The following is a 14,531-nucleotide window of genomic DNA, read 5'->3' on the forward strand; positions in this document are numbered from 1 at the left end:
AGGGGGCAGCTTTATCTTCCTTATTGGTCAGCAGGCCAACCAGGTTGCAGTGTGTGTACAGAGTTTGTTCATTAAATCATAGGCAGCACTGCAGAAATACAGCTGAGAAGAAAGGTAGCTCCTCAATGTACAAAGATAGGTAGGTTGGTCAGGGTTAATTGCTTTACAAGACTAGCAACACTTTTTTGGCTAACCCTTCCCTGCCAGTGAGAACATAATATATGTGCTTCCTTCCAAGAGGATTTTGACTGATTGCTTATGCTATTGTGGTAGGGAAATTATTTGTGGAGATCTGTTTCCTACAATGCTGAAATTTTTCTGATTTGAATAAACCACCTATGACTTGTGTCTTTCATAAGCTGTTGCAAGACATCTCTTTTCAACTGTAAATAAAGGATCCTATTTTCTTGTTTCCCCAGGGTGTGAATTTGTCTGGAGGACAGAAACAGCGAGTCAGTCTTGCTCGGGCAGTTTACTGTAATGCAGATGTCTATTTGCTTGATGATCCTTTATCAGCTGTTGATGCTCATGTTGGGAAACATATTTTTGAAAAAGTTATTGGACCAAAAGGAATCCTGAAAAATAAAGTACGTCATAATAAATACTAGTCTCTAGAGAATGCTTTTTCTTTTTCTTGGCTGAGTTTAAATGATTCCAAGTTTGTTAAGTTGCATATTCAGGCTTTTGTTTTTAACATCTAAAAAATGAAAGGATGCTTCTATGATTTTTAGAGGAGTTTTATAAAACATTAAGATTTTTATAGTGAAAGGTGCTCTAGTTTCTGTAATTCAAAATTATTCAATGGAAAAATCAGGACAAGGACAGCATTTTTTCTTAAAAATGGCACATCCCTGTCCCTTGTTATTACTGTGTTTATAAACATAATTCAAGCAGTAAGAGCAGTAGTTCAACCATGGTATTTACTAATTTGAGATGTTTGAAAATGTTTTTTTTTTTCTTTTGCTATTTAGACTCGGCTTTTGGTAACCCATGCAATCAACTATCTGCCTCAAATGGATACAATTCTGGTAATGACTGATGGAGAAATCTCTGAGATGGGCTCCTACCAGGAGCTGCTGGAGCAAGATGGGGCTTTTGCTGAGTTTCTTCGTACATATGCTAATACTGAACAAAGCATGGAGAACAGTGGTAAGCTTATCTTGGGATAAGTTGATGTCTGTCATGTTAGAGGAAAAATAGTAGTAGTAGTGGAAGGGAAATTAAATTACCTTGTGATTACCTATAGGTAGAGGTGGTTATGTCTTTAAGGGCATTCAAGGTTGTGAGGTTAAACATGCATTCTTTCTTAAAATTTAGCAAAATGTGTAACAGATCTGTAGTAAAATCCCTCTCAGTGAAAAAACCAGATGTTTATGAGACTGCATAAAGGCCAGCTGGGGTTTATACACCCTTCCTGTCTCCGTTAGGATGTGTCTTCTTTATGCACATTATTCCTTTGGGGACAGGGAGGAGGAAGCAACAGCTCAATTTTCTAGCTGATGTCCTTGACTCCTGCTTCTGCTTCACAAAACAGCTGCACTGATAGAGGAATATACTTCAGATTTTTTTTTTTTTTAATCTGCAGACAGTTGCAGTATTGGATTTTAATAAGGGAACTCAGGCTTTTGCCTCCAGCCTGCTTTCTTCAGTGGCTCGCCTATGGTGATTTCCTGATGCTCCTCCATATGCTCATGCTGAGAAGTCTGAGGGGTGTGTGCTGGCTGGGGTTAAGTTGTTGACATTGCTTGAGGTCTGTTTGGTAGCAAATGTCTTCAGCCTAGTGCTGAAGAGCAGACTCTCCAGAGCGAGGAAGGGACTGAGCCTGCTTTTTGCTTCATCTTCCATTTGAAAAACCATTGATTCCCTCCCATTCCCTAGAGGGAACACACAGGCAGTTTATGGTGTATTCCTCGTGTGCCTGTCACAGACAAAACTGAAATGCTGCATTTTGCTGCACTGATGCAGCTGTAAAGTGTTAAAGATGTGTTGAATGGCTGCCTTTGGCAAGGGGCTGCACCTGATACTCATCTCAGAGTTCCTTTGGGGGGGGCTGTGATGGTCTGTCTTGTCCTCTGCTATCCAGGCTGGCACCACAGACTGCCCTTGGAGGCTGTGAATGGGCAGAGTTTGTTTCCTGGAAGTGCAAGGTGGCATCTTCTTCTGACTCCCTGTCGTGGGGAGTTGGATTTGGGGATGGTCTATCATCTTGAGTCTGAAGCTCAGGGTGCCCTGCTGTGGGATGGCATTCCTCTTGGAAAGGTCTCTTGGTAGTGTCAGTTGTCACTCTGCAGACTGGGGTGCTGGTTTGGGTGGACATTGTTCACAGCAAGTACTGAGCAGGTGGGGTCTCCCACTGTGAAAACCACTGTGGGAAGAGACTCTGTGGAAGCATAATCAGGTTAACTTGTGTGTATTTTCTGTAGGTGCTTCTATAGCTGCTTTGGGGACAGTCAGACTTGTGGCTTCTTCGGTGTGTGCAATTTTCAGAGACAGATTAACTCTCTGCACTTCCCTAGGCAGTTAGCAAGTTGACTTATACAAAGATTTGCCTCATTTAATAGCCTTGTTCTCCTAATCTTTGTCTCCTCTTTTTCCCAAGTGTGGAAAAGTAAGTTTTGAAGTCCTTTACACTAAACTAAGTTACTTTATTTTTCCATTTAAATACTGAATCTTCTTTTGGAGAGTGAGCCAGTGCTTTATCTTTTGCCATGCTTCTCTGCAGTTGTCTCCTAAAGGGCATTTCTAACTTCATTATGACTCTGGTGATCTGAGGGGATTTTGCTGTATCACAGGGTTGGCCTATTTGCAGCAAGGTTGTTTATCAGTTTTGGTACAGTGATCTTCTGCCAATGGTAAAAAGTGAAAATAGGAGCATTATTTGTCTGATTCACAGGGATAATACTAATATTTATCAAATATGTAAAAGGTCACTATTATTCAGAATCACAGGATCTTGGAGTCAGTCTGAGATAGCTGGAGGGTATCTGCACACCCACTTTAAAAGGGAGGCTCCCTTGTACCTGAAGCTATGTGTTGGCAGTCTGAAAACACTGGATTGGGGCTTTCTGGCTGGAATATGCCTGCTCCTGCAGGGGTGGGAGAGCCTCTCCTCCTACCCAGTCTCTGAGGTTTGGCTGCAATTCTGCTCTCCGTTGCCTCCCAGCCTTTCTCTCCCGTTGGGATTCCTGAGGGTTACCTCTTTCTGTATGCTCTACTGCTGCCTTTCCCATCCTCAGCTTCATGGGGTTTCTTTTGTGTGTGGGAAAACTATGCACGAGGCTTGGGATTAAAAACGGGTCCATTTCAGCAAATTTGATTCTGCCCTGGGCATTTATGGTTTTGTGGTTTAGGTTATTCTACTTGAGTGCATTGTTGTAAAGATTGAAAATGGTTGAGTGTGTTCTGGAGAAGTTAATTATGTGTGCTTTTAGAGTCAGATCTTTCATTAGAAGGAACGATGCAACCTCTGGAAACAGGTAACTGCTCTTTTGCCATGTGGCTTTACATCAGTGCTTACGCTGGAGTAATATGAGTAGTTGCAGTTTATTTACAAGAGATTGAGGCATTATTAGAAGAATTTTATCTGCACAATAGAAGTTATATGCATGGTTTGCATGGTACTTGTTTGTGTGAGCTACAGCAGTTGGTGTGGCAGCTTGTAGGTAACTCAAGCAGCAGTTCTTTATCTCAAATGCTTCCATGAGGAAGCTTTAAATAAACTTTAAAAGTACACCCTGGACCTGGGAGTGTAGTGAGTGTACCCAGGGAGGCATCATTCAGGACTGAGTCCTGAGGGTCCCTTTTGTTCTCATATGTGTATTCAGTACTTCACAGCTGTTCCCTTATATAATTTCTGGGCACATTTTTCAACAGAGCCCTCATTAGTGGGCTTATACCCCAAGTGCATATGCCAGATTTACTATGGCAGTCTTGAGCATTTTTTGTTCTCAAGAGCTAAATGCAGTATAAGCAAGAAATCTTTGTAGCCTACAACATAAAATCAAATGTAAGAGCTGTTAGGGGAGGGAGGTTTATTTGTGGTTTTGTTTTCTTCATGTGGGTTTGGAATTTCAGTGATGTTCTAAAGCAATATGATGCTGGAATGCTTGCTGGTTTTCATATGGGAACCTTTCAAAACAAATGCTGTCAAATGCTTAAAATAACCAGTCCCATCTCATATAAGAAAGAACTAAATAATTGAACTTTTCACTTTTTCACACTTTCTGCTGTTTTTATGCTTAAGATCATGCTGAACAATATAGCTTTGGGTTTTTATGGTAATGAACCAATATTCAGTTTGCAGACAGGAGGGAACAGCTCTATGTTCAAGCAGTCCACATGTACTATTTTATGGATATATTTTGCTTTACTGTAAGAACATGAAAATTTCAGACTCTAGATCTCCACAATTCTTCCTAAATATCTTTTGAATAGATGCAGATGGGTGTCTTTGTTTGCATAAATGATGCATACACCCTTTAAAATGCAAAATTCTGTGTTACAAATTCCAAATTAACTTTCATACATGAAAATAAAGTTCCATTTACTTGACAGGTAATTTTTTAGGAGTCAGTTGTTTGGTTTTTATGAGGAAAATTATAACTTAACCTGAACTGAGAAGTTTTACTTTTGGCGCTGTATAACACTGATTTAAATGGCTCTAAAAGGTTAATATTTCAAGCTGACAGGTTTTATGAAGTTTTTTGGGCAATTGTTTTGTGTGTGCTGCAACTTGGTACAAGGGGGATGTTGTGGGATAACAATTCATGGAAAGATCTCTTGCTTAAATTAATCTGATTCCTATAGTTGCCTAAAACACCAGGCTTTTGCACATTTCTTCCTGCTTAACTTTGCACATGCCTGCTGTTCTTACAGCTTTGCTCCATCATTTACTAGAATGTCTTCTCATTGCAGTTTAAATTGAAAATAATTTATAATTAACTGTGTAAAAGATGTGCTTTGCAAAGGAGTGGCTGGAGTGTTGGGGTTTTTTACATAGAGTGAGTCACATGTGACTTGATATTGCATGCTTTAACTTAAAGTATGTCCTCATAATTATATTACATTATTATTACTGACCTACATTTAGTAGAAAAAAAAAACGAAAACGTTCCCTGTCTTGGCAATGAATCCTGTTGGGGGTAGAACTAAACTTATTCGCTCACCTGGTCAATTTTATGTTAGTATCTGTAAATACCTGTGTTCCCTGCTTTGTTTGCACATCAGGACTGCATCAGTCGTTTGGGCTGGAAATAAAATCCCTGTGTCTCTTTGCCGTACCATTTTCATGTTTACTTTTTCATCCCCTCAGATACAAATAGTCCATCTACAAAAGAAGGAAAGCCGGTAGAAAATGGAGTCCTTGTGAATGAAGCCCCTGGAAAGTTAATGCATAGGTGTGTATTCTCCTTTTTATTTTTCTTTTCCCCTTCTCCCCCTTTTTTTCAATCCTGTTACTCAGGTGTGGGTAAAGAGTAATTTATGTTTATGGTATTTGTTAGAGGAAAATATATCATGCTGGATCCAGCAGCCTGAGAAAGAAGCTTGTGTTGCAAGATATACCATGGGTTTGGCTTGCATAAAAGGGAGAGTATTTTATTGGCTAGTCCAGCTTTGTACATGTTCCCAAAGCTTCTGCATTTGACTGCTGTCAGATGGGATGAAGTGCTAAGTGGACCTTTAGTCTGACCTAATACAGCTGCTACTATGCTTGCAATTCCTCTGATTATACCTTTCCAAAATCATGTCATAGGCTTTGCCTTATTCTTACAGTGCTCTGGAGACAGTGTATTTCTGGAAGCTAATGAGTGCCTGGGAGTAAAATTGCCTGTTTTGATGTGAGTGGGGGAACATTTTATTGCACTCCAGCAGCTGCAATGTATATGATGACAGGGTTTGTAAAGGCTGGTGGTGTTGGTCACAAAGCATTTTTCTTTCTGGAGTTTGATTGTGCAACCAACACTTCTTTATGTGGCTCCTTGTGTTACTTGTGTCTGAACACGGGGCACTTGGGGACTGAATGCCATCAGGGAGGGTTAGGAGATTGCACTTTGAGGGGAGGAGGGAAGTACTCATGGCCCCATGATGGCTGGTGAGGAGATCTCCATAGGAATGTAAACCACTGACTTGGAGCTGTGAACTGTCAAAGCCTATTTATGAAGTAAACACCTGTCCTATGTCAAGCTAAAACTGAAAAATAAATGTCTGCTAACAGGCAACTCAGTAACTCTTCAACATACAGCAGAGACACTGGGAAGTCCCAACAGCAGAGCAGCACAGCAGAGCTGCAGAAGCCACTTGCTGAAAAGAATTCCTGGAAACTGATGGAGGCTGACACAGCGAAGACCGGGAGGGTAAGGTCTCCAGTCCCCAGTTCCTGGGCCCTCTTTCAGTTTTGGAAAAATCCCTTTTAGAAGAAAATAGCTTCTGAAGGCCATGTAACTGGCGTGAGAAAGGGCTGAGGGAATTCTTGAACTTGCTGCTTGTTGTGTAATACCTCATGGAAGTGTTGCTGTGCCCTGTGCTCCCAAACCTGAGCCCCGTGCTTGCCTGCAGAAAGAATGTCGACACCAAACCTTTTGTGTAAGATGATGGGCCTGACCACATCAAAGTTTAAAAGAAGAAACGAAAACCTTGCAGCTGTTTCTTGGAGAGAGGTTGTGATAAATTAGGTGACCTAATGAAATCTGCCCTTCAGTATAGGGAGCTGGAATCGACTCAGATGAATTTAAGCCAAGTTTCCACTGTAGACACAAGTATCTAATCCCAGGATACCCAGGGCTTTTTAAGAAACCTGAGACTGAGCTTCTTGGGAAAATGGCAGTTACCCCTCCTAGCAATGTTGCTTGAATGCAAGCTGGTATTGCTTGTTGTTGGTTAAACATAGATCATAGGATACAAGCCATGTGGAGCAAGGGTTGGTTTAAAGGCTTTATAATCTTGTGGTACAGAGAGCCAAAAACTGGAACTCCTCAGTGAAATTTTTGGCTGTGCTACTGATGTTCTGTGTTACTTCAGGCAGCCCTCTCCCTACTCCTCCCTTCCCTTGGATGACAACGAAAGATGATGTGTGCCTGCCCTGAGGGGATGTTGGATTTGGCATGTCTCCATGGAATGTTTTGCAGCATGTGTTCCCAAGCAGTGGCTCTCCAGAGTGCAGCTCTGTGTTTTCATGGTCTGATGCAGGGATACTGACTTTAAATAGGCATTGGAGAAGGGGGAGTTGCTGGATTTGAAACTTAATCTGCAAAATGAGTATTTCTTTTTTTCCCTTCTGTCTTCAGGTAAAGGCATCGGTGTACTGGGACTACATGAAAGCAATTGGACTCTTTATGTCTTTCTTGAGCATTTTCCTCTTCCTGTGTAATCATATAGCCTCCTTGGCTTCCAACTACTGGCTAAGTTTATGGACAGATGATCCTGTTATCAATGGGACACAGCAGTACACAGATGTCAGACTGGGAGTATATGGAGCACTGGGAATTTCTCAAGGTTTGTTTGGTCTTACCTACTTTAACATTTGCTGATTCAGAGCAAAGCATTCAAATATTACACAAATTTTTGTAATGGAGAAGCAACTTCTTCCAGGACAGGAATGTGATGTTTTCACTGATTTTTTTTTTTTTTTTTTAAGCTGCTTGACATATTTGCAGGGTCTTCCTGTAGTGAACCCTAGTTCCTTGGCTGATTAGTTGTACTAGAGACATGCTAATGGTAAACGATGACAAAATTAGGAAATGTTTTGTGTGAAAGGTGGCAACAAGTAAGTCTTCTTTTCTAGGTATTGCTGTGTTTGGCTACTCAATGGTCGTGTCAATAGGGGGAATATTTGCATCACGACACCTACACCATAACCTGCTGCACAATGTCCTCAGGTCTCCAATGAGTTTCTTTGAACGTACACCAAGTGGAAATCTAGTGAACCGTTTTTCTAAGGAGATAGATACCATTGACTCCACCATTCCACCAATCATCAAAATGTTCATGGGCTCAATGTTTAATGTGATTGGGGCTTGTATCATCATTCTGCTGGCCACACCTCTAGCTGCTGTCATTATTCCACCTCTGGGACTTGCCTACTTGTTTGTGCAGGTAAGGGGTGTTACCTGGGGGGAAACCAAGACCAGCAGTCACTCGTCTTGTTATTTAAGAGAGTTCTTACTCTGCTCTAGGAAGGATTGTAATATGCTGGGTTTGAGTCATTGTGGTGATGTGTGTGTTTTATACTGTTGAACTAAACTTGCTGAGAAGAGAAAGAGCAGAAAATGGCTATTGCATGAGGTGGTTTGACTGGCAGTTGTTTAAAGACAGCACTGTGTATATAAAGGTGTTTTTAGGCCTAAAAGTGTTAGAGAAGGTGTGTATTTCCACATGTAAGTTGAATCTCTGTAAGTAACAGCCCAGATAGCAGGGAACTGTCTTATGATTCCCCTTGTTGTTTCAGACGCAGTCTGATGTAACCATAATTCTCATACTCTGAATTGCAGAGATTTTATGTGGCCACATCTCGGCAGCTCAAGCGCCTCGAGTCTGTCAGTCGTTCTCCTGTGTATTCTCACTTCAATGAGACCCTGCTGGGAGTCAGTGTCATTCGAGCCTTTGAGGAGCAGAAACGTTTCATAAAGCAGAACGACATGAAAGTGGATGAAAACCAGAAAGCTTATTATCCAAGCATTGTTGCAAACAGGTAACAGTGGGGCTGAAATATTGAAGGGTGGTTATCTGGGAAGGACATGGTTCTGCTGGCTGTGCTCCTGAGCAATCACAGCTCTTGGCATACTTGTCCAGGGTAGGGAAGCCTGTGGGGGTATATTGGTTTTGCAGGTGTTTTGCTTAAACTTCTGTGATAAAATGGAGATTACTAATTCTGAATCTCTCTTCTTTCTGAGAGTTTCTGCCTTAGTTCTGACTTATATTCTTTTAAAAGTTTTGATTAATTGATCCCAGTGTTAGTTTGGAAATCAGTTGTGGTTGAGACTGGAATTCATGCACCTGAAAGATTTATTAATTTTGGGTGCAACTAGGTTCAGATGCTGCTGAAGCAGAACCTCAGATATCTGGCAGTTCCTGTGTCGCTAGCAGGACACACATGCCATGTTAATGATCTTGTAAAAAACATGTGTGACAGAACATCGGTTGCACATCCTTAATTTTCTGTGGGTGAACTCCTGGAAAGATGCATTCTGTTCTTCTGCCTGGCAGGTGGCTGGCTGTCCGTCTGGAGTACGTGGGGAACTTTATTGTCCTGTTTGCAGCATTGTTTGCAGTGATTGCACGCAACAAACTCAGCGCGGGACTGGTTGGCCTCTCGGTATCCTACTCACTGCAGGTAGTTTTACCTTTCTTGGAAAAAAAACCCACCTCTGATTTATAAGACTGCATCAGAAAGACAGAACCTTGATATGGCTTTGGATGGAAAGTTAATATAAGGAACACAGAAAGAGAATAATAACTACAAATAGTATCTGAGAAGGTGCTGGGAAGTTCCTTCTGTGCCTTCCCCGTGTGAGGGGATGCAGCATCTCGCCTCTTCTCCTTTCCAGCAGTGATTAGCCAAGATTTTGTCTGTGTTTATGATTCCATGAACTTGCAGTGCTTTGGTTGTTCCATGTCTTTTATTTATTGCAGGTAACATATTTAGTGTAAACTACCCCTAGACTTCTTTCCTTCTTGCAGATTACAGCGTATTTGAACTGGCTGGTTCGCATGTCATCTGAGGTGGAAACCAACATTGTTGCTGTTGAAAGAGTCAAAGAATATACTGAAATGGAGAAGGAGGTACAATGAGTTGTCTACCACACCTGTAGAAGTCAATGCCCTGTTCTGAGGTCTCACCTGCTGTCTGGCTGAATGGGTTGGAGGTTGGGCCTGTGCTCTGAGCTGAGGGGGGACACAGAGCTCAGTGCTGTCAGTGCTGTCCCCTGCTTGGGACAGGCTGGATCTCAGCAGGCAGTTCCTGTGGATGCTTCTGATGTGTATCCACTGATATTTACACAATGCTATTTAGGAAATGTGCTGTTCTGGCCTAGGACTAAACAGTGGGGCTGAACAAACAATTTGGTTTCCTAAGTCTCTAACTATTATTTTTTTCATTTGTGTTTCTCTTTTTGCTCTCAGTATGGGGAGTAAAGAGGTTTTAATTTTTTTGTTTTGATTCAGATAACAGAACTACTCATTTAATCTGCAGTTGTTCCCCTTACAGAACAGAGTTCCCTGGGGCTTCTCTTTGCCATGCCTGTCACTTGAACCTGACTTGAGTCACTATTTTTGCTGCCAAATGTTATGAGGGCCCTTCTAGAATTTTTTCTTAGGTTCTGGTAGCAGACCAGTGTTTATACATTTAAAAGGCTTTTTATTTGGTACTGGCAGTGAATGCAGTGGGGTGTGTTCTCTCCTTTCCCACCCGTGTTGGAGGCTGAGGCAGCAGCTGTTTACCAGCTTATTAATCATTTAGTACTTACGTCTCAGTTAAACTGCTTCTAGCTGCACGTGTGGCTTCCCCAGTGGTTTCCTTGCCGTGGTGGAGGTGTACAGGCAGGCTCTCTCAATGCCTGCTGCCTGCATGATTCTGCCATTTGTAGCAGGAAAGTTTATCCAGCTACTGGGACTTTGGTGATAGCCAAGCCCTTGCCTACACAGACCAACTAATCTGTCTTGAGGCAACTCTTTCCCTGTCTTCTCATCACCATCACAGTTCCTTTTGCAAATTACGCACTGAGAAGGATTTTTTTTCACTGCATTCTTTGAGTCCTCTCAGCCCATTTGGTTGAAGCAGGAGCTGATCAGGTGTTCTTGTGGTTCTTTCAGGCCGAGTGGAGTATCGAACAAACCGCCCCAGCGAGTACCTGGCCCGAGGAAGGGAAGATTGAGTTTCGAGGTTATGGTTTACGTTACTGCGAAGACTTGGATTTGGTTCTGAAAAACATAAATGTTACCATAAATGGGGGTGAAAAGGTAATGACTGAGTGTTACAGCTTACAAATCTGCATGCATGAGCCAAAGAAAGGGCTAAACCAATTCTGTAATGTGTCTGGGGTCCTTAAGAACTGGAAAAGCTGCTATAGAATCAGCCTTGCTGTAACTTCAGCTGTCATGGGCTCTCAGCCTTTGCAAGGTGTGTCCTGTGGATAAAGATGCACTTATGTGGGGCTGCCAAGTATCATTTGGCCTGGTTTCATTGGGAGGTGAGGTTTATACTGTCTTCCCTCCCCTTCCCAGGAAATTTTGCTAATTTGTTTGCTGTAATCAAAGAGGAGTAAGTTGTAGAGAGTTTAAGTTAATTATAATCTCAATACAATAGGCTACAGTGGGGGGAAGCCTGATCTAGTGAAGCAGAAGTTGCAAGATGTGAGACTCTACAGGGAAAAATGGGACTTCAGAGCAGAATCTCTGGGTCTGGCCAAACTGCTGCCTATCTGTGTGTTTCTCCTACTGTTTCCTCACCTGTGTGCTCACAAATTTCCCACCCCAGTCCCATGTGGATTCCTGTGATGTCTGATAATAGTGTGATGTTGCACAGCAGCAGAAAAGGTAACTGCAAGACAGATCTACTATCTAGCTTCCTTATTTGTGACAGCCAGCTGGGCATTTGTTTTCTCCTCAGTGCCCACTTTCTACCTAGAAATACGGGCAGAATAGTACCAAATAAAGGATTATGGAAACCTTGACTTGCTTTACATTTCTAGAAAAACTCAAAACTTCTGTGATTGGATTGCAAACCTTGAGACAGCTTTTTGTTCTTGTTTTTTTCACATCCAGTGATTTTTCTTCCCCTTTGATCATTCTCTGTTATGCTGTTTTCATGTGTGGATAGCCCAGCAAATATGACAACCTTCTGCAAATGGGTCAGTTTTGGGTAGAAAGGCTTGGAAAGGCTGTAACGCTTTCCCAGAATAAGTTGTTCCTGTATTTCTTCCCAACAGATTGGAATAGTTGGAAGAACGGGAGCTGGAAAATCCTCCCTCACTTTAGGTTTGTTTCGGATTAATGAAGCAGCTGAAGGAGAAATTATTATTGATGGAATTAATATTGCAAAGATAGGGCTCCATGACCTGCGGTTCAAGATCACCATCATCCCTCAGGTAGGTGCAAAATCCTGCCATTACCTGAACTCCTTGTGTGACAGGGCTGTCGTGATGTACTGGGGAGAAAACAGTTATTCCTCCTCTGATCTCTGCTATGAAATGGAGTGCTTTCAGCTTGCTCTTTCACAGACTTGAAACCAAGCCTTTTTCCTAGACTGGTTTCAGTGTGCCTGTGCTGGGTAACAAGTAGGAACTTGGTTGTGGCTGAGCTCTGGTGTGGAAGCAAAACCTTGGGCTTTGGACTCAGGGGCTTTGTCAGCACCGCACACCAATCACTGAAATGACAGCTCAGCATGAGTAGGGAGGATGGTCCCAGCTGAACAGCTGACCAGGGTCCCTCAGGGAGATGGGACCAGTGTGTGGTGTGCAGTACCCACAGAAACCTGCACATAACCATCCCAGTCTAGCCCAGCAACTGTGGGTTTGACAGTCCAAAACATTTGGAAATATGGCTTTATATACTGTACTTAGTCTCAAGGCTTTTTGTTCTTACTGTGTAGCCTTTCTTGCCTGTCTGATTCAAAGACCATATAATATGATAAGTTACCATTGCAGCATGCTGGCAAAAACAAGAGAGCTCACTGTAAAAGGTTTTCTGCACCACTTCTTTTGGAAATCTGGAGGGGACTTTGCTTTCTCCTTTTGATCACTCTGCATCAGTCTGACACTACTGGGTCAAAAGTATTTTAAGTATTTCCGAAGTAGTATTTCTTCCTATCCAAGAAAAAACCCCCTCATTCATTTCATTGATACTGCAGCTCAGGAATTTTGAAATATTTCCAGATGGTGTAGTTCCCTAAGAAGTGGAAAGCTGACCTAGTAGTCCCTGCTCACAGAAGGTTGAGTGGGAATGGTCTCTTCTTTAACTTAGTAGTCCAGTAAAAAGAAATTGGCTGGGGTTTGTTTAGTGTTTGGTTGGGGTTTTTTGTTTGGTTTTGTGTGGGGGTTTTGTTTGTTTGTTTGGTTGGGTTTTTTTCTGAATTCATGAGTTACTGACTAATGGAAAAGTCTAGACTGCCAGAATCTGTCTGCAGAGGGCAGAGATCAGGCCCCAAAGAGGTATAAGGAATAAGAGTGAGGGAGAATAACTTGTTCTTATTGGGAAAGAATGAGGCCTCACTCCTAAATGCAGTATATTAGCTTACTTGCAGCTGCATCTGTACATGTTGTTTTTCTTTCATTATCTAAGAAATATTTTTGGAGCACTTGCCATATTCTGTGTACACTGTCAATTGCCTCTGTCTGTGACCAGGATCCAATATTGTTCTCTGGCTCTCTGCGTATGAATCTTGATCCTTTTGACCAACACTCTGATGAAGACATTTGGAGATCTTTGGAATTGGCTCACCTGAAAAATTTTGTGTCATCCCTTCCTGATAAACTGAATCACGAGTGTGCTGAGGGTGGTGAGAACCTCAGGTATGTCAAAGAACTGTGACTGTGAAAATTGCCTGAAGACCCAATGAGAACTGAGAGGGGGGTGTGTGTGCCCTCCCATCTGCAACTAGACTTTCTGTTTCCAGAAACCTTTCAGCTCACCTGGGACAGGATATAGTCAGACCCAGCAAGAACCGTGCAGTGTGGGGCTCCCTCCAACCCCGCAGGAGAATTTGGGGAGGGAGTTGGAGAATTCTTAGTGCATGACCAGGCATTTTAGTAGCAGCAGTTTTTCTAAGAAAGTTGTGTGCTTGCTTTTTGCACCGTAAGAGGGATATATGTGTTCAGTCTGTAGAAACCATTTAAAGTCCAGTCCTCAACAGTGCACTGATTTGCTGAATCAGCCTGTTGTAGTTATGGTGAAACTACTTGTAATGCATTCTCTTACTACATTGCCAGGACTTGATTTGAGAGGGGATGTGGTTTCAGATGCTGTTAGATATTCTGCAGGGAAGTAGTAAGACTGACCTTATCTTTAGAACAAGGAATTGCTGGGTTTCAAAATGAATACTGCAAACTTGTTCTGACTTTTTTTCCCCCCCCTCCCATCCCATCTGCGTAGTGTGGGACAACGCCAGCTGGTGTGCCTGGCACGAGCTCTGCTCAGGAAGTCCAAAATCCTGGTTCTGGATGAAGCCACAGCTGCTGTTGATCTTGAAACAGATAAGCTTATACAGTCGACGATAAAGTCTCAATTTGAAGAATGTACTGTATTAACTATAGCACATCGTCTGAACACGATCATGGACTACACGAGGTAAAGTTATGCTGGTTTTATCTTGACGAAGGTGTGACCTGCATTGTGCTCTATTTAAATGGGAATCCTTGTGTTCATTTTTAGCTACCTCTCCACAAGGATGCTGCAATCCCTGTTTTGATGGGTGGGGTGTGTGTGTTTTGGCTCACGGTGCCTGTGCTTGGCCTGTGGGGCTCTTCTCATCCCTCTGTGGCACTGCTGTTGTGCTGTTCCTGCCTAGAAAACCTGGGAAGGGGAGGGAGGCAAGGACAGGA

General features: G+C 42.4%; 1 protein-coding gene across 5 annotated transcripts in view; it reads left to right on the forward strand.

The window, feature by feature from the left end:
• The window catches only part of ABCC1 (ATP binding cassette subfamily C member 1), a 48,851-nt gene that overhangs the window by 32,418 nt on the left and 1,902 nt on the right, over positions 1-14,531 (forward strand). For 2 of the 5 annotated variants that reach the window (XM_032703481.1, XM_032703483.1), the window contains 14 exons: positions 420-587; positions 972-1,149; positions 3,432-3,476; positions 5,312-5,396; positions 6,215-6,353; positions 7,284-7,491; positions 7,781-8,091; positions 8,487-8,686; positions 9,202-9,328; positions 9,676-9,777; positions 10,807-10,953; positions 11,922-12,080; positions 13,336-13,502; positions 14,083-14,277. In XM_032703481.1, coding sequence (XP_032559372.1) covers positions 420-587; positions 972-1,149; positions 3,432-3,476; positions 5,312-5,396; positions 6,215-6,353; positions 7,284-7,491; positions 7,781-8,091; positions 8,487-8,686; positions 9,202-9,328; positions 9,676-9,777; positions 10,807-10,953; positions 11,922-12,080; positions 13,336-13,502; positions 14,083-14,277 — 2,231 coding nt within the window. The remainder of the gene's footprint in view (positions 1-419; positions 588-971; positions 1,150-3,431; positions 3,477-5,311; positions 5,397-6,214; positions 6,354-7,283; positions 7,492-7,780; positions 8,092-8,486; positions 8,687-9,201; positions 9,329-9,675; positions 9,778-10,806; positions 10,954-11,921; positions 12,081-13,335; positions 13,503-14,082; positions 14,278-14,531) is intronic. The other 3 variants (XM_032703484.1, XM_032703486.1, XM_032703485.1) reach the window with 2 other exon arrangements.

The sequence above is a fragment of the Chiroxiphia lanceolata genome, chromosome 16 (genome assembly GCF_009829145.1).
Source record: "Chiroxiphia lanceolata isolate bChiLan1 chromosome 16, bChiLan1.pri, whole genome shotgun sequence".
Classification (NCBI taxonomy): domain Eukaryota; kingdom Metazoa; phylum Chordata; class Aves; order Passeriformes; family Pipridae; genus Chiroxiphia; species Chiroxiphia lanceolata.